This window comes from Schistocerca americana, chromosome 3 (assembly GCF_021461395.2).
Source record: "Schistocerca americana isolate TAMUIC-IGC-003095 chromosome 3, iqSchAmer2.1, whole genome shotgun sequence".
NCBI classification, from domain to species: Eukaryota; Metazoa; Arthropoda; class Insecta; order Orthoptera; family Acrididae; genus Schistocerca; species Schistocerca americana.
In genome coordinates, this window is record NC_060121.1 from 916,567,518 (window position 1) to 916,593,007 (window position 25,490).

The 25,490-nt window shown below is 48.8% G+C and overlaps 2 protein-coding genes across 2 annotated transcripts; one reads left to right on the forward strand and one right to left on the reverse strand.

The window, feature by feature from the left end:
* The first annotated feature begins 1,561 nt into the window (after positions 1 to 1,561).
* LOC124606518 (proline-rich extensin-like protein EPR1) lies at positions 1,562 to 17,086 on the forward strand. The gene is made up of 3 exons (XM_047138502.1): positions 1,562 to 1,624; positions 15,393 to 15,791; positions 16,430 to 17,086. The coding sequence occupies exons 1-3, from the start codon at positions 1,562 to 1,564 to the stop codon at positions 17,084 to 17,086; spliced, it is 1,119 nt and encodes a 372-aa protein (XP_046994458.1).
* Positions 17,087 to 18,012: 926 nt separating this feature from the next.
* Positions 18,013 to 18,474, reverse strand: LOC124606519 (acanthoscurrin-2-like). Its single transcript, XM_047138503.1, has one exon. The coding sequence runs from the start codon at positions 18,472 to 18,474 to the stop codon at positions 18,013 to 18,015; it is 462 nt and encodes a 153-aa protein (XP_046994459.1).
* Between the last annotated feature and the right edge of the window lie 7,016 nt (positions 18,475 to 25,490).

Below are 25,490 nucleotides of genomic sequence, written 5' to 3' on the forward strand. Positions count from 1 at the left end.
ACATGGTTTTATTCAATGTTCTGTAGATATCACCCTCGCACCAATTTTTTTAAGTTGTGTGTGTGTGTGTGTGTGTGTGTGTGTGTGTGTGTGTGTGAGAGAGAGAGAGAGAGAGAGAGAGAGAGAGAGAGAGAGAGAGAGAGAAAGAGCTTGGATTTTCCAATAGTAAATTGAAAGGTATCTCATTCTTACAAGAAAAATGATGAATATTTTGCTGCAGTCTATATGTAATCTCTCTTCTACCCTATGACGAGTTGGCATACTCCATTTTTATGTATATATTTTCTTCCTTTCCTCTCATTGTGCAGGGGTGAGTCAGTAAGTAAGTCACAAACTGGGAAAGAGACATCAGAGCCATGTATATTGGCTTGAAATTTATTTTCCTTTTCTACATATTCCTCTGTAAACTTAAAACACTTATCCCATAATTCGACAAGGTGATAAAAGCCTCTTCAACACAGTGTTCTTGTGGCAGCACTCGCATCTAACAGGTGACCTCTTATTATGTAATAAGTTTATTTTTAACCTTAAATTGCCTTAACCCACAAGATCAATGTGTGTCTTGGGGACAGTGAAATGCCCCCAGATGGGGAAACAATGTGCTATCACTTTATAACGAGAGTGGGCAGGACATTCATTGTTTGTGACTTCTTTTGTCCTTTGCTGAATTCCTGTATTTGGTTGACATAAATTTCCATGAAATACAATTCTAATCATACACAGGATGAATTTCACTATGGACATGCTCTGCATACAGTCCCTCAGGTCACAGAAATTTCATTTTTCTAATCGGGTACACCCACATTGCACACCTGCCATCTTGACAGGACTGCAGATCATTAACCATTGTCCGTGGAATACTGCCTGTTGGCTACCTTCCATGCTATTTGTGCTGCCACCCTCTAGATACATATAAGCACAAAATTTAAAATGATTCTTGCATTTGTGACATACTTATTGGCTCACCCTAGTATATGGCATTTCTGTCCAGTGGTGGTACATGATTGATTGAATTTAAAAATAAAAAATAATTGTGCTTTTTATGTTATTATAACAGAGGGAGTTTGTATCTTCATTCTTTTGTAGTAGAAATTGACATATACCAAAAGATGTTTTACGGACAGGACTACAGTACTGAAATTTTCTCTCCTTCATTTACAGTTATATTCTATGATAAAGCAACAATCTGGTTGCACTTCAAGCCCTGAAAGTAAAGACTATTGCAGTGTGAAACCATACACACACACACACACACACACACACACACACACACACACACACTTGTCCATTCATGTAGGGTCTTGATGTGTTAAGTAACTTAACACTGGTCAGTCACACTATTTCATCAGCAAAATGATTCAGAGTGATTTTAGTCCTTACATAAGTTTGAAATAGCATCAGGAACAGTACTGAGAGGGAGAGAGATTTTTTATTTATTTATTTATGTATATATTTATTTATGTATATATTTATTTATTTTTTGGATTGGGGGGGAGTATAAATAGAAGAAGTAAGCCCAATTCGAGAACAGAATTACAAATAAAATAATTAAAATAAAGCTATGTCTGAGGAAAGTGGAAGTTCAGTGAAAGTGAAAGAAACTGGTTACATCCTGTTGCAGTATGTAACCTTCCCATTTCTTCCAAGTCTAAATAAAACTTCTAGAAGCTTGTGATTCTTCCATTATTTTGGAATGTTTGGCAATCCGCTTTTGCATGGCAAATAGACACTTTGCTTATCATTCAGCTCTAAAGAAGGGAAGTGTAAAGGTAACAACACACCATGCAAATGAGGTACTGAGTTGTCCACAGCCACGTAAAGAAGGTTTTTTGCATGAGTGATGGTGCAGTGATTGTCTACATCTACATCCACATCCATACTCTGCAAACCACTGCAAAGTTCTTGGCCGAGTGTGCATCCCATTGTACCAGTTATTAGGGTTTCTTCCCATTCCATTCACATGTGGATCACAGGAAGAATGATTGTTTGAATACCTTTCTAAATTTGTCCTCTTGATCCCTATGTGAGTGATTGATTTGATTTGATATTGGCAGGGAAGCTAAAACAGCTTTGGTCTAACCCACAACTGCCGCACCGAAACCAAGTTTACTGTGCAGTATCACTCCCTGTATATCTAGTAAATCCAATCAATGCCCTCAAATAGTGCACGTAGCCCCCTTACCAGTTTTTTCTTAGACACAATTTCTTCAGGTCTAGTTGTCCTGAAAATTCTTTCTCTTGCTCTCCAATGCTGTGCATGCAAAAATTAGGTGTGATGCAGTTTCTTCACTCTCATCACAGATCCTACATTTAGGGTCTTCTTCCGTTATGCTCATTGCATGTAGGTGTTTTTTGAAATTCACATGCCGATAATCAGTCCAACCATGAGTTTAATCTCTTTCCTGTTCAAATCCAGGATTACAGATGTTCTCTTGAAACATGGCTTTGGTATCATTACCTTACCATGTTTTTGTTTATAGACCTTGGTCCAGTATTCCATGTGCTATCTTCTAAGCCAGTTCCATAGTTCTAGTTTGATGTTAGCCTTGGAGTCTTTGCCCCCATCCTGGCCAATCCGTTTGCTTGTTCATTGCCACTGATCCCTGAGTGGCCAGGGACCCACACTAGGTTTACCCTATTGCTTCCCCCTAGTTCCACCAGAGCCCTGTGACTTCTGCAACAATCTTAGATCTTGTTGCAGGAGCTGCCAATGATTTCAGGGCTGCCTGGCTAGATGTAGATGCTGCGGTCCTTGTAGCACCTACGCTTATTATTCTCCACACATGCCCTTATTGCAATAATTTCAACTTCGAATGCTGAGTCCAGTTTTCCTAGAGAGATGATGCCCTCCAGTGTTGACTGAACTCCATACACCCCAGCCAGCACTTTGGTCTGATTTCGACCCATTAGTGAGCCAGTCAGTGTCCCCCGTATGTTGTCAAACTGTTTTTTGCCACTGCTTTGTGCTTCCAATTATTATAAGGCTGGTTGAAGCAGTTGAGAGTTATTATATAGTCAGCTGGCATTTCCCCAGCCGTTCCTATATTTACCTTGCTCACTATTTTAGCGTGTGATTCTGGATATCTCAAGGAGATCCAGTTTTTATCAGTTCTGAGTCTGTATGCACCAGCTGCTCCCTTCATCTTGACCCAAAGGTGTAATGAGGCATGTCCAGCATGGCTTCCATCCCAGTGGTTTGTGTGCTAAAATTCCACCTGTTATGGCTAAGCAGGCCAGTCTCTGCACCTTAGCAAGCTCCTTAGCTGCAACCTGCTGTTCTACCTTCTTCCACCACACTACGGCCCTGTAGGAGATCCTAGGTCTAACCACCGTGGTGTATATCCAGTGCATAGCTCCGGGGCTTAGGCTCCAGTTTTTGCCACAAGTCCTTCTGGTACTCACTAGCATACCTTTCACCTTGGAGCAGATGCTCTTAATGTGAGGGTTCCATGTTAGTTTCTCATATAAGGTTACCCCTAGATAATTCACTGTCCCCTTCACAGGTAGAGTTTCATCAAAGAGCTTTAGATTCCAGCTGGAGTGTTGGATATGCTTCTATGTGAATGGCACCACAACAGTCTTCTTAGGATTAACCCTTAGATCCTGTTTAATGCACCAGTCTTGCAAAATGTCCAGTGCACCTTGTGCCAAATTCCTAATTGTGTCAGTAAATTTTCCAAGTTTTACTATGTCAAGGTCATCAGCATATCCTTGGCAGAAGTATTGCCTGCAATTTAGTTCCTCAGTGAGTTCATTCACCACTAGGCTCCAAAATAAAGGGGACAAAACTCCTCCTTATGGACAACCTCTAGTGGTATCACTCTCCACCTTTTCATTCATCATGGAGGCCTCTACCTTCCTTCCACTAACCATGGCCCTAGTCCACCTACATTTAGTAGTCCCTAGGTCATGCACCTCTGCTGCCCTAACCATGGAATCGAAGGCTGTGTTACTAAAGACCGCCTCGATTTCCAGGAAGATGCAGAGGGCTATTTCTTGAAAGTGAAGTGCTTTCTCCACCCTCCCAACGAGTTGATGGAGAGCTGTCTCACATGATTTGCCTGGTTGATATGAATCTTGGTTTAAATATAGAGGAGCCCTAGTTAGCCTCATCTCCCCAACATGCACATCAACCAGTTTTTGCAATGTTTTAAGAGTGGTGGAGGACAGACTGATTGGTCTCATATCCTTGGCCTTGGTATGATCAATTCTCTCTGGCTTTGGAATAAAAACAACCTTCACTGCCCTCCAGGCATTGGGACTGATTCCTGCTGCTAGGCTAACCCTGAATAACCTGCATAGGACTCTTATGAGATTCTCTCCTGCCTGTTGCAGGAGTGCTGGAAAGATTCAATTTGGGCCAGGTGCCTTGAATGATTGAAATGTTTCCACCACCCATTGGATTTTATTGAAGTCGACACATTCCTTGGCCAATGCCCAGCCCTCTCTTCGAGCGCCTGGGAACCGTTGTCTCTCGGGGATCACATTCTGATCTATGTTATCCGCCAGAGCATATTGAGGAAAGTGAGTTTTGAGGAGCAGTTCTAACATATCATTTGCTGTCTTTGTGTATTCCCCATCCTCCTTCCTCAATGTATGTCCTGAATTAGTTGGTACTGTAGTGAGGATTTTGTGAAGTCTGCCTTGAGCATCCGTGCCCTCCACTTCCTCACAGAATGCCTTCCAAGATGCCTTCTTTGCTTGTCTAACTGCAAGGTTGTAGTTGACAGGGGCCTCACGATATTTTGCCCATTGTCCTTTATATCATGCAAGGTTGAACAGTTATCACACCTTGTTTTCTTTGCATTTCCGAGTTATTGTTCCAAGTCACACTCCTATTTTTGCACATCTTGGTGATTGCGCAGTTGACCTGGTATGAAGTCACTATGGCAGAGGTGACAGCCTCTTGTACTTCCTCAAACTCTACTGGGTTCCTTATCAAGGTTTTAATTTCCAATAAGCTTAAGTCAATGTCCCTTCTATATATCTCCCAGTCTGTTTTCCTGGGATTCCTATAGTCTGTGGTCTGTCTGTCTGATTTCCATTTTAGTCTTGAATTTAATACACATGTGGTCCGATGAGGATGGCTCTAATGCCACATGCCATTGTTCGACGTTGCTGCCCATCATCATGGAACTAAAGGCTATGACAATTACTTCTTCCCTTCTGCTATTCCTGAATGTAGGTTCGTCACCCTATTCAGGACCTCCAAGTTGTTAGACAAGAGAAATTCAAAAAAGTACTCACCTCTGCTGTTGGTGTTCTTGCTGCCCCACACTAGGTTGTGGGCATTGGCATCACATCTAACAAACAGTTGGTCGCCTTGCCGATGGCAAGCTTCTATCAGTCTCCTCACCTCTGAAGGAGGAGGAGAGCTGTCTTCATAAGGAATGTATGCTGAGGCCAAAACAATTTCCCTTGTGATACCTTCTTCACGTTGCTGCATCCTGGTATTCAGAGGGTCCCTGGATCAGAAATCCATCATTGGCATGAAAGAAATTCCATCTCTCATGCATGTTCTGGAGTTTCTTAGATTTCTAGCATAAATCAGCTTACCTCCAGTGTCACCAAGGCCCGATACGCTCCCTTTATGTATGTAGGGTTCTTGTATCAGGGCCTTGTCCACTTCCTGTCTCCCAGGCAACGGCTCAGGGTAGCAGTGGCCCCTTTACTGTGCTGCAGATTAATGTGCAGCACTTCCAGTCTCCATCTTGCTGCTGTCATTGCCTTTGAGGTCTTTGATTACCCTGACAGCCACCTGCCAGAACCTTAAAAACAATTTCAGGTCTTGCTCTCACATTGCCTTCACGGACTTCCCTCCGACCTCCACCACCAGGGTTCGTCCTTCCAGTACAGCCTACTAGTTGATTACTCTCCAATCCTCTGTCGAGACTTTTGGATTCTGGACCCCTATTTTCTCGAACAGAGTCTTTGGAGGCACATCCTTGAGGATCTTGGGTACCCATATTGATACCTTTTCAGTCTTAAGAAGCTCAGCTGCCGTGTTGACCAGAAGCTTCGCATCCTCGCACAGGGATATCATGGGCACCTTGTCCTTGACCCATTCCACTGTATGCACCCACTCACAGATAAAAATGAGGGCACCATGATCTAGATAGATCCTCCTGGAATTGGGTCCTGGACCAGTGCCCCCCCTTTCCTCCCCAATATTTTCAAAGAGGGCCATCTGTACGAGCTGCTCCTGCTGCAAGGCAATGCCTGTCAGTGGATAGCCTTCCTCGATAACTGCCATCTTAAAAACTAAGACTGCAGTACTATAGGTCTGTTTCCCTATTTCTTGCCTCGGCTTTTTCTGGGCTCGCTTAGCCTGAGAGAAGACGTAGATTCCTCCCTTATTCTGTTGTTACCTGTCTTCGACGTTGTGGGGGTCTGCATATCACCTTCAACTTGAGACAGTTTTTCTTGGGGGTCTTGGATTCAAGCCCTTTTAACTCCCTCCACTTATGTTTTGGAAGCCATTCTTTCCCTTCCTTTTGTTACTGTTCCCTTAGAAGTTTCCTCTTCGGGGCCCCAGACAAAGCTTTAATCTTGATTTGGTCCAACTTATCAGTTACAGTTCCAACTTCTTGCTCAGGTCCAGACCTCTATCGGTCCTGACCCCAATGTATGGGCATATGAGGTCTCAGTTTGCCCCCCTCAGTTTGTTTTAATTTATTTTCATCTTTCATGTCCATCTTGGTCGAATGAGGTCTGAGGATCTACACAGTCCACACCTAAGAAACCTGTTTGCGACACATCTTCCCATGTGCCACACACCCCTCGGCGTGGGTCGCATCACACCTTGGGTTGGGGAAGAGAATTAGGTAAGGACTAGGAACGGATAAGGAAGACAGGACGTTGTGAGACACTCTTAGCCTGATCCATCAACTAAGGCCTTTCTGGCAGTAGGTCCTCTACCTTCAGCGTAGCCCTCAGCTTCACGCGGATACGCAAGCCTCTCCACCCACAAAGACAGTGCTTCACCAAGGTGGTGTCCCCCGGAGAGGATGTGAGCGATACATAGGGGGTTCTGTTCCTTGAGTCATCATTTAAAACCAATTCTTGAAACCATGTGTGAGCGATACATAGGGGGTTCTGTTCCTTGAGTCATCATTTAAAGCCAATTCTTGAGACCTTGTAAGTAGACTTTCTCAAGATAGTTTACATCTTTATCTTGTAGAGTTTGCCAGTTCAGTTTCTTCAGCATCAGTGTAATACTCTCCAATGGCTCATACAAACCTGTGACCATTTGTGCTGCCCTTCTCTGTATATGTTCAATATCCCCTATTAGTCCTATTTTGTACAGCTCCCATATACTTCAGCAATATTCTATAATGGGTCGCACGAGTGGTCTGTAAGCAATCTCCTTTGTAGATTGATTGTAGTTCCCCAGTATTCTACCAGTAAACTGAAGTCTACGACCTGATTTCCCCGCTGCTGAGTCTATGTAATCAATCCATTTCATATCACTACAGAGTGTTACAAACAGGTATTTGTACAAGTTGGCCAATTCCAACGGTGACTCATTGATATTATAGCCACACTGGACTAGAATTTTGGAGGACGATGGTTCACATCCACATCCAACTCACTAGATTTAGCTTTTTCCTGGTTTCCCTAAATCATTCTAAGCAAATATCAGAATGTTTCCTTCGGAAGGGCACAGCTGACTTCCTTCCCTAACCTTAACAAAACACCAACTTTAATGACCTCTTTATCAACAGGATGTTAAAACCTAATTTTCCTTCCTTTGTGTGTGTGTGTGTGTGTGTGTGTGTGTGTGTGTGTGTGTGTGTGTGTGTGTGTTTTAAGATATTCTAGTATTATATTCATAATGGTGAAGAAGAGGGAGAAGTGATGTTGTTGCCAGTGGAAACGGTTGAGGAAGCAACAGAAACTGAAGCAGTGACTGATGTATCTTAGGCTCAGGGGATAAGTGAAGGTGGCATATACACACATGCTGAAGAGAGAGAGAAAAATAAATCACCCTTTCCTACCCCCTGATTATATCAGAATAACTTGATTTCCTTGACATTTTGGTGATAGTGAACTAAAGACAGTAAATATTTTTCTACTTGATTGAGTAATCATGGACTTCTGTGCACAGTACAGGGCTATTACAAATGATTGAAGCGATTTCATAAATACACTCTCGCTCCATTCATTGACATATGGTCACGACACACTACAGATACGTAGAAAAACTCATAAAGTTTTGTTCAGCTGAAGCCGCATTTCAGTTTTCTGCTGCCAGAGCGCTCAAGAGCTCAGTGAGACAAAATGGCGACAGGAGCCGAGAAAGCGTATGTCATGCTTGAAATGCACTAACATCAGTCAATCATAACAGTGCAACGACACTTCAGGACGAAGTTCAACAAAGATCCACCAACTGCTAACTCCATTCGGCGATGGTATGCGCAGTTTAAAGCTTCTGGATGCCTCTGTAAGGGGAAATCAACGGGTCGGCCTGCAGTGAGCGAAGAAACGGTTGAACGCGTGCGGGCAAGTTTCACGCGTAGCCCGCAGAAGTCGACGAATAAAGCAAGCAGGGAGCTAAACGTACCACAGCCGACGGTTTAGAAAATCGTACGGAAAAGGCTAAAGCAGAAGCCTTACCGTTTACAATTGCTACAAGCCCTGACACCCGATGACAAAGTCAAACGCTTTGAATTTTCGGCGCGGTTGCAACAGCTCATGGAAGAGGATGCGTTCAGTGTGAAACTTGTTTTCAGTGAGGAGGCAACATTTCTTCTTAATGGTGAAGTGAACAGACACAATGTGGGAATCTGGGCGGTAGAGAATCCTCACGCATTCGTGCAGCAAATTCGCAATTCACCAAAAGTTAACGTGTTTTGTGCAATCTCACGGTTTAAAGTTTACGGCCCCTTTTTCTTCTGTGAAAAAAAAAAAAAACGTTACAGGACACGTGTATCTGGACATGCTGGAAAATTGGCTCATGCCACAACTGGCCGACTTCATCTTTGAACAGGATGGTGCTCCACCGCACTTCCATCATGATGTTTGGCATTTCTTAAACAGGAGATTGGAAAACCGATGGATCGGTCGTGGTGGAGATCATGATCAGCAATTCATGTCATGGCCTCCACGCTCTCCCGACTAAACCCCGTGCGATTTCTTTCTGTGGGGTTATGTGAAAGATTCAGTGTTTAAACCTCCTCTACCAAGAAACGTGCCAGAACTACGAGCTCGCATCAACGATGCTTTCGAACTCATTGATGGGGACATGCTGCGCCGAGTGTGGGAGGAACTTGATTATCGGCTTGATGTCTGTCGAATCACTAAAGGCGCACATATCGAACATTTGTGAATGCCTAAAAAAACTTTTTGAGTTTTTGTATGTGTGTGCAAAGCATTGTAAAAATATCTCAAATAATAAAGTTATTGTAGAGCTGTGAAATCGCTTCAATCATTTGTAATAACCCTGTACGTGGTGTACTTTCTTACGCACAACTACTAGCATGTTTTAAATTGCCAGCAGATTAAATAGAGCCTAAACATTGATCAGAATTTCCTATAAGTGATACAATTTCTTAATTTGTGTGCAAGACAGTTGAGTTTTAAATCTGGAAGATACATTTATGTTGCCAGAAACAGTGTTCTGGATTGAAGACCTTCCATCATGTATATGTCCTCCAGGTCCCTTATCATTGGTTCCATTGATTTTTCCTGAAGTCTTATGTATGTCTACACAGTTAGCCTACGAACTTAAAATGTATGTTTACACTGTTAAACTACAAACTGAAAAGCAGATAATTTTGCATTAATGTTCACAATTGCTACTACTAATCGTTTTGCATGGTATGTGTTTCTAGTCAGTTTATATTAGAGAAGTGTGCACGACTGTTGGTATTCAGAGCCCATTGACCTCTGCAGCTGTCTTAGATATACCAAGATTTCTTGTATTATGCCATTAAGCCTTTAAATACTAATACATCCCATTTACTGAAATAATTATTTCACCTATTTCTCTGTGAGGAACAAGTGGCATGGAACGTATTTCCCTTCTCCCTTGTCATCTTGTTCCATTTCTAAGTGCCATCATTCTGGTCAAATTCTTATTTTCTTTAGTTCCAGCTTTCTCTTCATCTCATATGGAACTTCTGTGTAATTTTAAGTCTCCTTTGCTACCATGTATGGTATTAGTGCTTGTAGACTGTCATGGTGTTTTAGAAAGGTGTAAAAGAAATAGGCCCGATACATGATTAGTGTTTTCATTTGTTACTTGGATATCCTGCACTGAATTGAAAGTACTAGCAAAGGCGATATTCTCACCTACATCTAGTATGTTATGACTTCATGAAGGAGATTTCCATGACATGATATCTCAATTTCTAAATTACTTATTACTTGTTTATTGCTGTTTCATAGTGAAACTGTTGGCATACAAGAATTCACTATACATAATTTGTATAGTAATTTTAGTACTTTAGTTCTGCAGTCCTGGCTGGAGCGTTTATAATGATCTTAAAGTGAACAAGTTTGTTCATGATTTTTTTAATTTAGGGGAAACTTGAAACCTAGTTTTCACCACACCAAGAAATAATAAAAATGTCATATGACTTAATCTCTGAAATTTGAGAAAAATAAATATTTGAATGATACTGTTACATTGTGCTTGTTGCTCCTGAATTACTTTTATCACCAGAAAAAAAGTAATTGCAAAAATTAATTATACATATGCAAACCTGCTTTAGAAATTGTTTACATTATTGCTTACTTGCTGCATTTTTTTGTGTTGCACATCAGTACAATGTAGCAGAGTGTTAAATACTATCTGGGTCAGTGAGGCTAGCACCAAAAATGTAATAGACTATTTGAGAAAAGTGTATTTAAAGTAGTTACAGCCTCTGAACGTTTAAACAAACAGCTTGATACAAGCACTGCAATTTTTGGAATACAAGAATTTTTAAAAACTTCATTTACATTTTTTCATGGAGTTGCCAAATTGATGGATTTTGCAAATGTTAGATTGGTAGATTATTAAACAAAGAGAAACAATTCATAAATGGCTTTCTATCTGAAAATTTCAATAGGTATTGTTTGTGGAAAGTGGTTATACCTCCTTCTACTGTTGTGATCCTGTGCATCATTGCAGTGTGTTTACAGGTTGTGCCTTGGAGATCAGAGCTCCGGCATAGAAAGAAACACAGCAGAGGAAAAGAAATACAGTGCTAACTTCACTGTAGCAAATGTTGAAAATGACCATCATTCATCTCTTGACACTTTTGGGGCCTGATCAGCAAGTTTCTGAAGGCGGATTGAAGCTGGGATAGCTGGGATTCCTGCAGTCTCATCCAAAATGTTCTGCTGCTAGTTCTTAAAGACTGAGGGTTGCTGCAATACATTTTGAACATGAGGCATCCCCACACAAAGTAATTGCACACCAACAGACCAGGTGACCTGGATGGCCAGCTAGGACCATGACCAGACTGGCCTTTGATAACAACTCTGTTAGGTGTGAAGATTGCGTAACTGTTCTCCAAGGTTCAGGCAGCTGTATGGGCAGTTGCTTCATCCTGTTGAAAATAGCTGTAGATCTTTTCCTCTTCCTTTAACACTGCCGCAAATGGTTTCAAAGTGTTTGCAATGTAATGAGCTGAAATCAGAGTCTGATGAAAGAAGGCGGGACCTTCTGATCATGCAATGGTGTTTTGTGGAAGTTACGCAGATTCTCCACTTCCTGTGATTCTGTGAGTTGACATAATCACTCAGATGAAACAGGCTTCATCAGACATAAACAACAGATCCATGTTCAAGCCATTCGTTCTTACCTTAGTGAACAGCCACTCACAAAACTGGAGGCACTGAGGAGCATCTGCTGGTTTTAGTGCATGAGCAACAGACACTCAGCAGTGGTGCATGTGCAGTTTCAGGTGAAGTATTCATCTGCATGATTGATATAATATTCTGGTCTCTTTCAACTGGCACTAGAGTGATTTGGTAGAACTCTGAACCATTTTATGGTGAACTACAGCAACATTTTCTAGTGTGCAGGCATGTTTCAGAATGCTTTTTGACTTGTTCAAAACAGATCCTGTCTGATGCCATTTTTGGACTAAGCATTGCATGGCACTCTTTGCTGGCACTTTGACACCATTAAACTTCTCAGCAAACAATTGACCACACTATTCCCATAACTTTATTGTCACGTAACTTTCCATAATGACCACCTGCTGCTCCTCTGTGAACACCAGCATCCCCTTTGCACTGCTCCACTCACACTGACACAGCCTGCATTAATGTCTGAACTGGTGTGGATTGTGTGGCGGGCATGCACCTGGTGTGCATGTCATGTGGTGTGGTTATATGCATACATTCCGCCCAAATATATTCACTCGTCTGGACCACTTTTATTTGCCCCACTCATTATTTGCTTCAGTTTATGAGCCACAAAAATCTAACTAATTAAATCCTCTAAAGAATATATATTATTAAGTATTTATGCAGCACAACCATCATTAAACAAAGATTCTTTGTGACTTACTTAGGTATAAGTCTGAATTCAGTCACATAGTCCATTCAGAAAAAAAGGATAAATTGTCCCACAGCATACAGTTCTGCAATTCTTAGTGTTTAGCCATGGGTTATCTTTCACAGCTGGCTGTAAAGATAAAAGGCACTACTGATTTTCCCCAAACCAAGTAATGAAAATTTTCATTCACATATACGCCAAGAAATTTCCAGTTGCCTGGAATATATGTGTATTATTTATGTTAGTGTGTTGGAAACTGCATGTTTTAAATGCCAGTATCTGAGATATATTTCATGTCCTTACCATTGAAGTATTTAGTTATTTCTATTACCCCATAAGTGTTCTGAAGATTCCACTTCTTTATATTCTTCGCAATAGTTTAAGGCTAAGGTGTCATAGGCGTAATTCGTCATGCTTGAGTTATGGAGGTGTGCCTTGTTAGGAAAAGAAAAATGCTAAACACTGAGTCCTAAGGTCTTGTGTTTCTTTTTCATACTTTCTTCCTCCATTCTTTCTTCTCTCTTCTTCGAATATACCACCCTTTCTGCTATTAACTTCAAAAGTTTCATTCACTTTTCCTATTTAATTTGTACCACTACAGTTGTTCCTTTCTCTTACCCTTCTTGCTGTGTACCTCCTATTTGTTTCCTTTCACCATTTTCTTATTCCAGTCTCTTACAACAAACTCATCAGTATCAACCTTTTTCAATGTACACTCTCCCTTAATTTCCTACCCTTCTTCTCAGTCTGTCTACATCCTCTGCTCAGCCTCCTGCGCCCCAGACTCGTGCCCTCTGCTCCACATCCTTTTCCCAAGACTCCTGCCCTCTGATCCACTTCTGTGCTCTGTGCTCCATCACCAATGTGCCATCTGTTCCATCTCCAACATGCCCTCTCCTCTTCCTCCTCCTCACACCCTCTGCTTCTTCCCTCACAATGCACCCTCTGCTTCCCCCCACAATGCACCCTCTGCTTCCCCCCACAACACGCCCTCTGCGTCCCCCACAACACGCCCTTTGCGTCCCCCCACAACACGCCCTCTGCATCCCCCGACGACACGCCCTCTGCGTCCCCCGACGACACGCCCTCTGCGTCCCCCGACGACACGCCCTCTGCGTCCCCCCACGACACGCGCTCTGCTTCCCCCCCACGACACGCCCTCTGCGTCCCCCCACGACACGCCCTCTGCGTCCCCCCCACGACACGCCCTCTGCGTCCCCCCCACGACACGCCCTCTGCGTCCCCCCCCACGACACGCCCTCTGCGTCCCCCCCCACGACACGCCCTCTGCGTCCCCCCCCACGACACGCCCTCTGCGTCCCCCCCCACGACACGCCCTCTGCGTCCCCCCCCCACGACACGCCCTCTGCGTCCCCCCCCCACGACACGCCCTCTGCGTCCCCCCCCACGACACGCCCTCTGCGTCCCCCCACGACACGCCCTCTGCGTCCCCCCACGACACGCCCTCTGCGTCCCCCCAAAACACGCACTCCGCTTCCCCCCAAAACACTCCCTCCACTGCCTGTCCGCACCTCCGCCGCTCCTCCGCACCTTCGCCGCCCCTCCACACCTCCGCCGTGCCTCTGTCCCGTTCGCTGCCAGGATCCGACATCTCCCCACTACCTTGCAACTCCGCGGGGGGGGGGGGGGGGGGGGAGGCGGCAAGTTAGAATTCGGGTCTCACACTTATGAGTCTTACAACTGCACCTTCTCCATGTGCGAACTCGAATCAGTACTGGCTGAGATTCATGGTACAGTACCTCGTCATTACTACATCTGGTACTGCATGCTTTGTCAGCTGCCAGCAGCATCAAAGAAAATCCTCCTTCAGTATTTTAATTTGATATGGCGGATTAGACAGTTTCCCCATGTGTGGAGAGAACAGTATTGATACCTCAGCACAAACCAGAAAAAGACTGCACATGTCCCAGTAGTTATAGGAATTTCACCCTAACAAGCTGTGTAGGGAAGAACGTAGCGTGATTGGTTAACCATTGTCTGGTCTGTTTGCTAGAGACCAAGCAACTATTTAATTGCTACTAGTATGGATTCTGGAGAGTTCAGTCCACTGTCAACAATCTGACCCTGTGTCAAGACTATACTGTCTGCCGTCTTAAGGTGACTGCAGCAAATGGGGTTGCTTCAAGTGCTAAATTCCTTGTGTGTTCCGATTCTCTGAGTGACCTCCACTCTGTAACACTTGTACCCAGAAGATAAAGTAGTCCTGAATATCCAGGATACCCGCCTCCAACCACAATGCCTGGGGAAGCAGGTATCTTTCTGCTTGATACCAGGGCAAATGGGTATTGTGAGAAACAGGAAGACACATGTAGTAACCAAAGAGGCATGTAGCAATCCTCAGTTATTTCAGTGACTGATAATAACCTGCATCTATTAAAGCAACGAGGACGGGATGAGGTCCTCCTTTGCTTAGGCAACAGCCATATGATGCTTGGCCTCCAATGAGAAGGCCCTCCAGTGTGTAGTGCTTGTGGCATACAGATCACTTTGCACCACATTTTATGAGACTGTATTTAGTTTCAGACAGGGAGGAGCAGCACATTTGCCAGCAGATCTACCCACTGTTTTTACTGCCATTGAAATGAATGGTTTCTAATGGTTTTGTGAAAAGTCCATCTTGCTTCCTAATATTTTAGGGAGATATGCTTAAGGTTTTAACAGTGTGACTGGCTCATCCATGATTTTTGTAAGTGGTCAGCCCTGTCACATTTACCTATGCCATTGTTTTACCTCTTCTGTCGTTTCTATCACTATTTCTCGTTTGTTCTACAGCATGTGATATGGAGTGATTGTGTGGGTCAATGCAAGAGTGAGAGCGAGAAAATATTTTTAGCCCTTTCACCCACATTAAATTCTTGTAAGGGTCCTGCTACCCTAGCCCACAAATCCCCCAGAAAAACAGGCTGACTACCTTCGTAGCCTGTCCTCCCCCACACTGCCCTTTACTGATCCACCACCTGTAACCCCTCCACCACCCCTTAACCCTCCACCACCACTTAACCCTCCACCACCCCTTAACCCTCCACCACCCCTTAACCCACCACTACCCCTTAACCCTCGACCGCCCCTTAAAAATCCACCGCCCCTTAAAAATCCACTGCCCCTTAAAAATCCACCGCCCCTTAAAAATCCACCGCCCCTTAAAAATCCACCGCCCCTTAAAAATCCACCGCCCCTTAAAAATCCACCGCCCCTTAAAAATCCACCACCCCTTAACCCTCCACCGCCCCCTAACCACCCACCACCTTGTAAACCCCCACTGCCCCATAACCCCCCTGCCGCCACATAATTCCCCCACCGCCCCCTAACCCCCCTGCCACCCCTTAATCCCCCCACCGCCCCGTAACACCCTGCCGCCCATTAATCCCCCCACCGCCCCTTAACACCCTGCCGCCCCTTATCCCCCGCCATTCCTTAACCCCCTGCCACCCCTTATCCCCTGCCGTTCCTCAACCCCCCCCCACACCTTAACCCCCTACCGCCACTTAACCCCACCACTTCCCCTTAATCCCCCAAAGCCCCTACACCCCCACTGCCCCTTAACCTCCCCACCACCCCTTAACTTCCTCACTGCCCTTAACCTCCCCACCACCCCTTAACCTCCCCACTGCCCTTAACCTCCCCACTGCCCTTAACCTCCCCACCGCCCCTTAACCTCCCCACCGCCCCTTAACCTCCCCACCGCCCCTTAACCTCCCCACCGCCCCTTAACCTCCCCACCGCCCCTTAACCTCCCCACCGCCCCTTAACCTCCCCACCGCCCCTTAACCTCCCCACCGCCCCTTAACCTCCCGACTGCCCCTTAACCTCCCGACTGCCCCTTAACCTCCCGACTGCCCCTTAACCTCCCCACCGTCCTTTAACCTCTTCACCGTACCTTAACCGCCACTTAACCCCCCACTGCCCCTCTACCAGCCAACTGACCCACAACCCCGCCCACTGCCCCTCAACCCCATCCACTGCCCCTCAACCAGCCCACCACCCCTCAACCAGCCCACCACCCCTCAACCAGCCCACCGCCCCTCAACCAGCCCACCGCCCCTCAACCAGCCCACCGCCCCTCAACCAGCCCACCGCCCCTCAACCAGCCCACCGCCCCTAAACCAGCCCACCGCCCCTAAACCAGCCCACCGCCCCTCAACCAGCCCACCGCCCCTAAACCAGCCTACCGCCCCTCAACCAGCCCACCGCCCCTCAACCAGCCCACCGCCCCTCAACCAGCCCACCGCCCCTCAACCAGCCCACCGCCCCTCAACCAGCCCACCGCCCCTCAACCAGCCCACCGCCCCTCAACCAGCCCACCGCCCCTCAACCAGCCCACCGCCCCTCAACCAGCCCATCTCCCCTCAACCCGACCAACTCCCCTCAACCCGACCAACTCCCCTCAACCCGACCAACTCCCCTCAACCCGACCAACTCCCCTCAACCCGACCAACTCCCCTCAACCCGACCACCTCCCCTCAACCCGACCACCTCCCCTCAACCCGACCACCTCCCCTCAAGCCGCCCACCTCCCCTCAACCCGACCACCTCCCCTCAACCCGACCACCTCCCCTCAACCCGACCACCTAACGTCAACACCCCACCACCCCGTAACCCCACCAATGCCCCTCAACTCCACCACCCCATAACCCCTCCAATGCCCCTCAACTCCACCACCCCATAACCCCTCCAATGCCCCTCAACTCCACCACCCCATAACCCCTCCAATGCCCCTCAACTCCACCACCCCATAACCCCTCCAATGCCCCTCAACTCCACCACCCCATAACCCTTCCAATGCCCCTCAACTCCACCACCCCATAACCCCTCCAATGACCCTCAACCCCTCCACCGCCCCTCAACCCCCCACCGCCCCTAAACCCCCCACCGCCCCTCAACCCCCCACCGCCCCTAAACCCCCCACCGCCCCTCAACCACCCACCACCCGTAAACACCCCACCTCCCTTAACCCCCCACTGCCTGTAAACACCCCCACCTCCCTTAACCCCCACTGCCCCTTACCCACCCACTGCCCCTTCCACCCACTGCCCCTTCCACCCACTGCCCCTTACCCCCGCACTGCCCCTTACCCACTGCCCCTTACCCACCCACTGCCCCTTACCCACCCACTGCCCCTTACCCACCCACTGCCCCTTACCCACCCACTCCCCCTTACCCACCCACTGCCCCTTACGCCCCCCACTGCCCCTTACGCCCCCCACTGCCCCTTACCCCCCCCCCCCCACTGCCCCTTACCCCCCCCCCCCCCCCCAATGCCCCTTACCACCACCAACGCCCCCTTACCCCCACCAACGCCCCTTAACCTTCCACAACCCCAAAAACCCCCAGCCGCCCCATAACTCCCCACTGCCTCATAACTCCCTACCTCCCCATAACCCCCCACCGCCCCATAACACCCACTGCCCCATAACTCCCCCACCACCCCATAACTCCCCACTGCCTCATAACTCTCCACTGCCTCATAACTCTCCACCGCCCCATAACTCCCCACCGCCCTATAACCCCCACTGCCCTATAACCCCCACTGCCCTATAACCCCCACTGCCCAATAACCCCCACCGCCCCATAACCCCCACCGCCCCATAACCCCCACCGCCCCATAACCCCCTCCGCCCCATAACTCCCCACCGCCCCATAACTCCCCACCGCCCCATAACTCCCCACCGCCCCATAACTCCCCACCGCCCCATAACTCCCCACCGCCCCATAACTCCCCACCGCCCCACAACCCCTTCCGCCCCATAACTCACCACTGCCCCATAAGCCCCACTGCCCCATAAGCCCCACTGCCCCATAAGCCACACTGCCCCATAAGCCCCACTGCCCCATAACCCCCACCGCCCCATAACCCCCACCGCCCCATAACCCCCACCGCCCCATAACCCCCACCGCCCCATAACCCCCACCGCCCAATAACCCCCACCGCCCAATAACCCCCATAACCCCCGCCACCCCATAACCCCTCCGCACCATAACCCCCCCACCCCATAACCCCCCCACCCCATAACTCAACACCGCCCCATAACTCAACACCGCCCCGTAATTCCCCACCGCTCCTTAACTCCCCATCGTCCCATGACACCCCAATGCCTCTTAAACACCCCTCACCGCTCTTTAAACGCCCCCCCCCCCCCACAGCCCCTAAACCCCCCTGCTGCCCCTTAACTCACCCACTGCCCCTTAACCCCCCACCCACTGCCCCTTAACCCCCTCCTGTCCCTTAATCCCCCACTGTCCCATAACTCCCCACTACCCCATAATGCCCCACTGTCCCATAACACCCCAACGCCCCTTAAACAAACCCCCACGGGCCCTTAACCCCCCTGCCACCTCTTAACCCACCTGCCGCCCCTTAACCCCCTGCCTAACCTTAACCCCCTGTCTCCCCTTAACCCCCTGTCTCCCCTTAACCCCCTGCCTCCCCTTAACCCCCTGCCTCCCCTTAACCCCCTGCCGCCCCTTAACCCCCTGCCGCCCCTTAACCCCCTGCCGCCCCTTAACCCCCTGCCGCCCCTTAACCCCCTGCCGCCCCTTAACCCCCTGCCGCCCCTTAACCCCCTGCCGCCCCTTAACCCCCTGCCGCCCCTTAACCCCCTGCCGCCCCTTAACCCCCTGCCGCCCCTTAACCCCCTGCCGCCCCTTAACCCCCTGCCGCCCCTTAACCTCCCTGCCGCCCCTTAACCTCCCTGCCGCCCCTTAACCTCCCTGCCGCCCCTTAACCTCCCTGCCGCCCCTTAACCTCCCTGTCGCCCCTTAACCTCCCAGCCGCCCCTTAACCCCCCAGCCGCCCCTTAACCCCACAACGGCCCCTTAACCCCCCAACGGCCCCTTAACCCCCCAACGGCCCCTTAACCCCCCAACCGCCCCTTAACCCCCCAACCGCCCCATAACCCGACCAGCGCCCCTTAACCCGCCCACCGCCCCTTAACCCGCGCACCGCCCCTTAACCCATCCCTCTCCTGCAACCTGCCTCGGCCTCCTGCCCCTCTCGTCCCCCTCCTGCCCCTCTCGTCCCCCTCCTGCCCCTCTCGTCCCCCTCCTACCCCTCTAGTCCCCCTCCTGCCCCTCTCGTCCCCCTCCTGCCCCTCTCGTCCCCCTCCTGCCCCCCTTGTCCCCCTCCTGCCCCCCTCGTCCCCCTCCTGCCTCCCGCCACCCCCGTGGTGGTTGCTGCCAGCATTGGTTGAGATTATACATTAACAACATACATCAAGTGACCTGCCATGCTCGTATGTCACCTATAATGAGGTGGTAGTTGGCAGTGGATTTGGAAATACTAGCAGCAAGTGACAGATATCAAATCTCAAGTAATTTTAATCAGACTATAAGTGATATTTTGCAGCAAAAGCAAACATATTACAATTCGAAGTGTACCTCGCAATTGGTCAGAAGAATTTATCATAAACAGTACCTCTTCTTTGAATATGCCCTTTAACCACTTCTGTCACTTTATACTGAATTAGTTATCACTCTCATTTGTCTTCATTTAAAATATCCTCTTACAAGGTAATAACAATATTGTGAAAAGGATAGATTGCTACTCACATTATAGAAGAGCTGTCGAGTCACAGACAGGCTCAACAAAGGCCTACTATACATGTAAGCTATGGGCCAAAAGCTGGTCACAGTTGTTCTAGTTGTTGGTTGGTTGGTTGGTTGGGGAAGGAGACCAGACAGCGTGGTCATCGGTCTCATCGGATTAGGGAAGGAAGTCGGCCGTGCCTTTTCAGAGGAATCATCCCGGCATTTGCCTGGAATGATTTAGGGAAATCATCGAAAACCTGGACTCGCATTCGGGAGGACGACGGTTCAATCCCGCGTCCGGCCATCCTGATTTAGTGTCTAACCACTGCGCCACCTCGCTCGGTTGTTCTCGTTGTGCTTCTGTGTGTGCGTGTGTGTGTGTGTGTGTGTTCTCTCCTTTAGATAAAGGGCTTTTAGTCAAAAGATTTAGAGTATATCAGTCTTTTTGTGCCTATCTGCAACTCAACATCTCCAAAAATTCCTATATGTGATAAATCAGATTTCTTGCCAGGCCATACCTCCAAAGAAGTCTTTCCATGAATAATTTTCTCAGATGGTCTATTAATTATCTGAGCCGCTTTTGTTGTTGCCTCTGTCCAGAGTAGCTTACATACAGCTTCTAATAACATACACTTCGCTTTTTCAACTAGTGTTCTTTTCATGTGGTCTACGAGCTCATTCTGCTGAGGAAACTATGGAGTTGTCGTCCATTGGTGGATACTATTTCTGTTCAAAAAATTTTCTTTTCTAGTTTTTTTTCCTATTCTGTTTTTGTAAGTCTTGATAGCTCCCAAAACAAGAGAGTTTTCTTTTAGGAAAGACACACACACACACACACACACACACACACACACACACACACACACACACACACACTTGTGGGACGATCATCTGTGAAAGTAATGAAGTATACATACCTCCTGGTGATACTGTTTTCATAGGACCATGGTTGTGAAGCTCGTGAACCAGCAACACTGAATGGCAGTCTGGCTTTCTTCGCTTCAAGGCACGTTGTGCATGGAATAGGTTCCTTACTACCAGCAGTAGAAAAACTTACATCTTGGGTACAATCTGCTATTTTATTTACATTACTAAAATTCTAATGTCCCATGTGCCGATGCCTGAGGGCAACGGAATTTAAATTATGTGGACCAGTTAAATTACCATTGATTTCCCTTAGTGTGTTCAAAAAATGAAAATAATTTATCATTGCCATTGAACACACAAACGATCCCTCCCTGTAGTATATATGGCAGTCATTGTGCCTAAAATGCACATATCATCTGTGTTTCATTGTAGCACTAACTGACGAAGGATTAGCAGTAACTTTCAGTAATATACTACAGCTGTTATCTGAATTCTTGTTTTCCTCACAATTCAGTATCAAATTAACATTTCCAATATTATCCAGGAAGCAGGATGTTGCTGGCAGCGGTTACAGTAGGTGTTGGTAGGCTTCGTACTTCATACACCAGTCACATCAAGTACTCATGTGCATTAAGGCCCTTGAATCCACATAACCATATGTCCGGCTTCATTGAATGTGTAGAAGATGTAAAAGCTGCGATGGAAGTTTTATTGTCTCCTGATGTACTTGTCTGTTTCTTTGTTATGTGGCACTGTCTAGCGGTGATGTATATGTTCAAATGAGGCACCTTAGGCCCTTATTGCCTTTTGCTGTGTTTTGCTTATGCACTTGTTTTCCTTGAACATCCTTTTTTCCTGTGAAGTATGCAATAATCTCCTGGCCTATCACTTCTTGTTTTCTTCTTATTTTCTTGTAAAAAACTTCGTTTTTTAAGATCCGCACTGATTTTTATTCCTGAGCCTTCAGTCCTCATTATCATCAGTTTTATGTTGCAGGCAAACCTGTCAGCATTATGATATTGCAGTGCTTGTGTTATTCTGATGATGATGCATTGCAGTGACCACAGCTGTTACTAAACACATCAAATGAATTCGCAGTTGCGAATAATAACTGCCATTAGCTTTAGACATATGGTTGATGACATATGGAAGTTTGGGTCTGCCTGTGAGTGCACGGGTAGTCAAATGGTAAGGCAACTGCTTGTGATAAATGGGAAATTGGGGTTCAAGTCCCAGTCTGGCACAAATTTTCATTTGTAGTCATTCCATTCAACAGCTGTTGGTAGTCATTATTTTCAGTTGTGAATTCATTTGATCTGTCAGCATTAGTTTTTTGAGCACTGTCAACACTTTTCAAAGTATTGGTAATAAGATTCCTGAGTTACACCATTTGTCTGGTAACACGTTGCCTGCCGCTGTGCTGACAGAATCGAAGTGGACCCTCCTGTAACCTTTCTCAAATGATTTTCAGAAACTAATCGGTGAAAAAAATTGATTCTCATGTTACTTACACACCTTCCTTATATGTCAGCTTCACGGTGAAGTTTGCATCACCCTCCACCCTGGGCCCTTGCCACCCACACATTTTTGCGGATTCTCTTCTGCTTCCTATCTCTCTCTGCCATGCACAATCTCTCCTACTGGTTATCCCTCTCTCCCTGTCTGGCCATCTCTCCCTCTTGGCCACCCCTCTCCCTCCCTGGCCACCCTGCCCTCTCCGTCCCTGGCCACACTGCCCTCTCTCTCCCTGGACACCCTGCCCTCTCCCTCCCTGGCCACCCTGCCCTCTCCCTCCCTGGCCACCCTGCCCTCTCCCTCCCTGGCCACCCTGCCCTCTCCCTCCCTGGCCACCCTGCCCTCTCCCTCCCTGGCCACCCTGCCCTCTCCCTCCCTGGCCACCCTGCCCTCTCCCTCCCTGGCCACCCTGTCCTCTCCCTGGCCACCCTGTCCTCTCCCTGGCCACCCTGTCCTCTCCCTGGCCACCTTGTCCTCTCCCTGGCCACCCTGTCCTCTCCCTGGCCACCTTGTCCTCTCCCTGGCCACCCTGTCCTCTCCCTGGCCACCCTGTCCTCTCCCTGGCCACCTTGTCCTCTCCCTGGCCACCCTGTCCTCTCCCTGGCCACCCTGTCCTCTCCCTGGCCACCCTGCCCTCTTCCTCCCTGGCTACCCTGTCCTCTCCCTGGCCACCCTGCCCTCTTCCTCCCTGGCTACCCTGTCCTCTCCCTGGCCACCCTGCCCTCTTCCTCCCTGGCTACCCTGTCCTCTCCCTGGCCACCCTGCCCTCTTCCTCCCTGGCTCCCTGTCCTCTCCCTGGCCACCCTGCCCTCTTCCTCCCTGGCTACCCTGTCCTCTCCCTGGCCACCCTGCCCTCTTCCTCCCTGGCTACCCTGTCCTCTCCCTGGCCACCCTGCCCTCTTCCTCCCTGGCCACCCTGCCCTCTTCCTCCCTGGCCACCCTGCCCTCTTCCTCCCTGGCCACCCTGCCCTCTTCCTCCCTGGCCACCCTGCCCTCTTCCTCCCTGGCCACCCTGCCCTCTTCCTCCCTGGCCACCCTGCCCTCTTCCTCCCTGGCCACCCTGCCCTCTTCCTCCCTGGCCACCCTGCCCTCTTCCTCCCTGGCCACCCTGCCCTCTCCCTGGCCACCCTGCCCTCTCCCTGGCCACCCTGCCCTCTCCCTGGCCACCCAGCCCTCTCCCTCCATGGCCACCCTGCCCTCTCCTGGCCACCCTGTCCTCTCCCTCCCTGGCTACCGTGTCCTCTCCCTGGCCACCCTGCCCTCTCCCTCCCTGGCCACCCTGCCCTCTCCCTGGCCACCCTCCCTCCTGCTGCCCTATCATCTTAACTCAGCCCTCTCTCCCTGGCCAGCCCACCTTAAAGCAGCCCTCTCTCCCTCGCCAACCCATCTTAACTCAGCCCTCTCTCCCTTGCCAGCCCACCTTAACTCAGCCCTCTCTCCCTTGCCAACCCACCTTAACTCAGCCCTCTCTCCCTTGCCAACCCACCTTAACTCAGCTGCCACTCTCCCTGCCACCCTACTGCAACTCATGTGCTTCTCCCCCTGCCACCCCACTGCAACTCACGTGCTTCTCCCCCTGCGACCCCACCCTAGTAACACAGCTGCTTCTCACCCTGTCACCCCACCTTAATAACACAGCTGCTTCTCACCCTGTCACCCCACCTTAACACAGCTGCCTTTCCCCTCGTTGCCGCTCCCCCCCCCCCCCCCCGTCGCCATTCTCCCCCCCCTTTCCTACCACTCCCCTCCAAAATACCTGTTTATCCCTACTGCTTCTCACCCCTACCATTCTATTTACCCTTCTCTCAGCCCTTCCCTACTTGTCACTCCCTTTCTCCCTCCCACTCCCTTTCACATTCCCACATTTTCTCCCTACCTCCCTTTTTCCCATCCTCTCTCAATGCACCTATCTCCATTTCTCCCTCCCTTTCATCCTCCCTCTTCCTTTCACCATCCCTTTTTGTTTCACCTTTGCTCTCCTTTTCTCTCTCCTCCCTTTCTCTCACTCTCTCCCTCTCCTTTTCCATCCCTCTCTTTCTCTTTCTCCAGTCCCCCTGTCAGTATCTCTCTCTCTCTCTCTCTCTCTCTCTCTCTCTCTCTCTCTCTTTCCAGTCCCCTATCTCTTTCTTTCTCTTTCCAGTCCCCTATCTCTTTCTTTCTCTTTCCAGTCCCCTTTCTCTCTCCAGTCTCTCTCTTCCTCTCCCCAGTCCCCCCTCTCTCTTTCTTTCTCTTTCCAGTCCCCTTTCTCTCTCCAGTCTCTCTCTTCCTCTCCCCAGTCCCCCCTCTCTCTTTCTTTCTCTTTCCAGTCCCCTTTCTCTCTCCAGTCTCTCTCTTCCTCTCCCCAGTCCCCCCTCTGTCTCTCTCTTTCTCCCCCCAGTCCCCCTCTGTCTCCCCTCTGTCTCTCTCTTTCTCCCCCCAGTCCCCCCTCTGTCTCCCCTTTCCTCTATCCCCAGTCCCCCCTCTGTCTCTCCTTTCCTCTCTCCCCAGTCCCCCTCTCTGTCTCTCCTTTCCTCTCTCCCCAGTCCCCCTCTCTGTCTCTCCTTTTCTCTCTCCCCAGTCCCCCTCTCTATCACTCCTCTTCTCTCTCCCCAGTCCCCCTCTCTATCACTCCTCTTCTCTCTCCCCAGTCCCCCTCTCTATCACTCCTCTTCTCTCTCCCCCTCTCTATCACTCCTCTTCTCTCTCCCCCTCTCTATCACTCCTCTTCTCTCTCCCCAGTCCCCCTCTCTATCACTCCTCTTCTCTCTCCCCCTCTCTATCACTCCTGTTCTCTCTCCCCAGTCCCCCTCTCTATCACTCCTCTTCTCTCTCCCCAGTCCCCCTCTCTATCACTCCTGTTCTCTCTCCCCAGTCCCCCTCTCTATCACTCCTCTTCTCTCTCCCCAGTCCCCCTCTCTATCACTCCTCTTCTCTCTCCCCAGTCCCCCTCTCTATCACTCCTCTCTCCCCAGTCCCCCTCTCTATCACTCCTCTTCTCTCTCCCCAGTCCCCCTCTCTATCACTCCTCTTCTCTCTCCCCAGTCCCCCCTCTGTCTCTCTCTTTCTCTCCCCAGTCCCCCCCTGTCTCTCT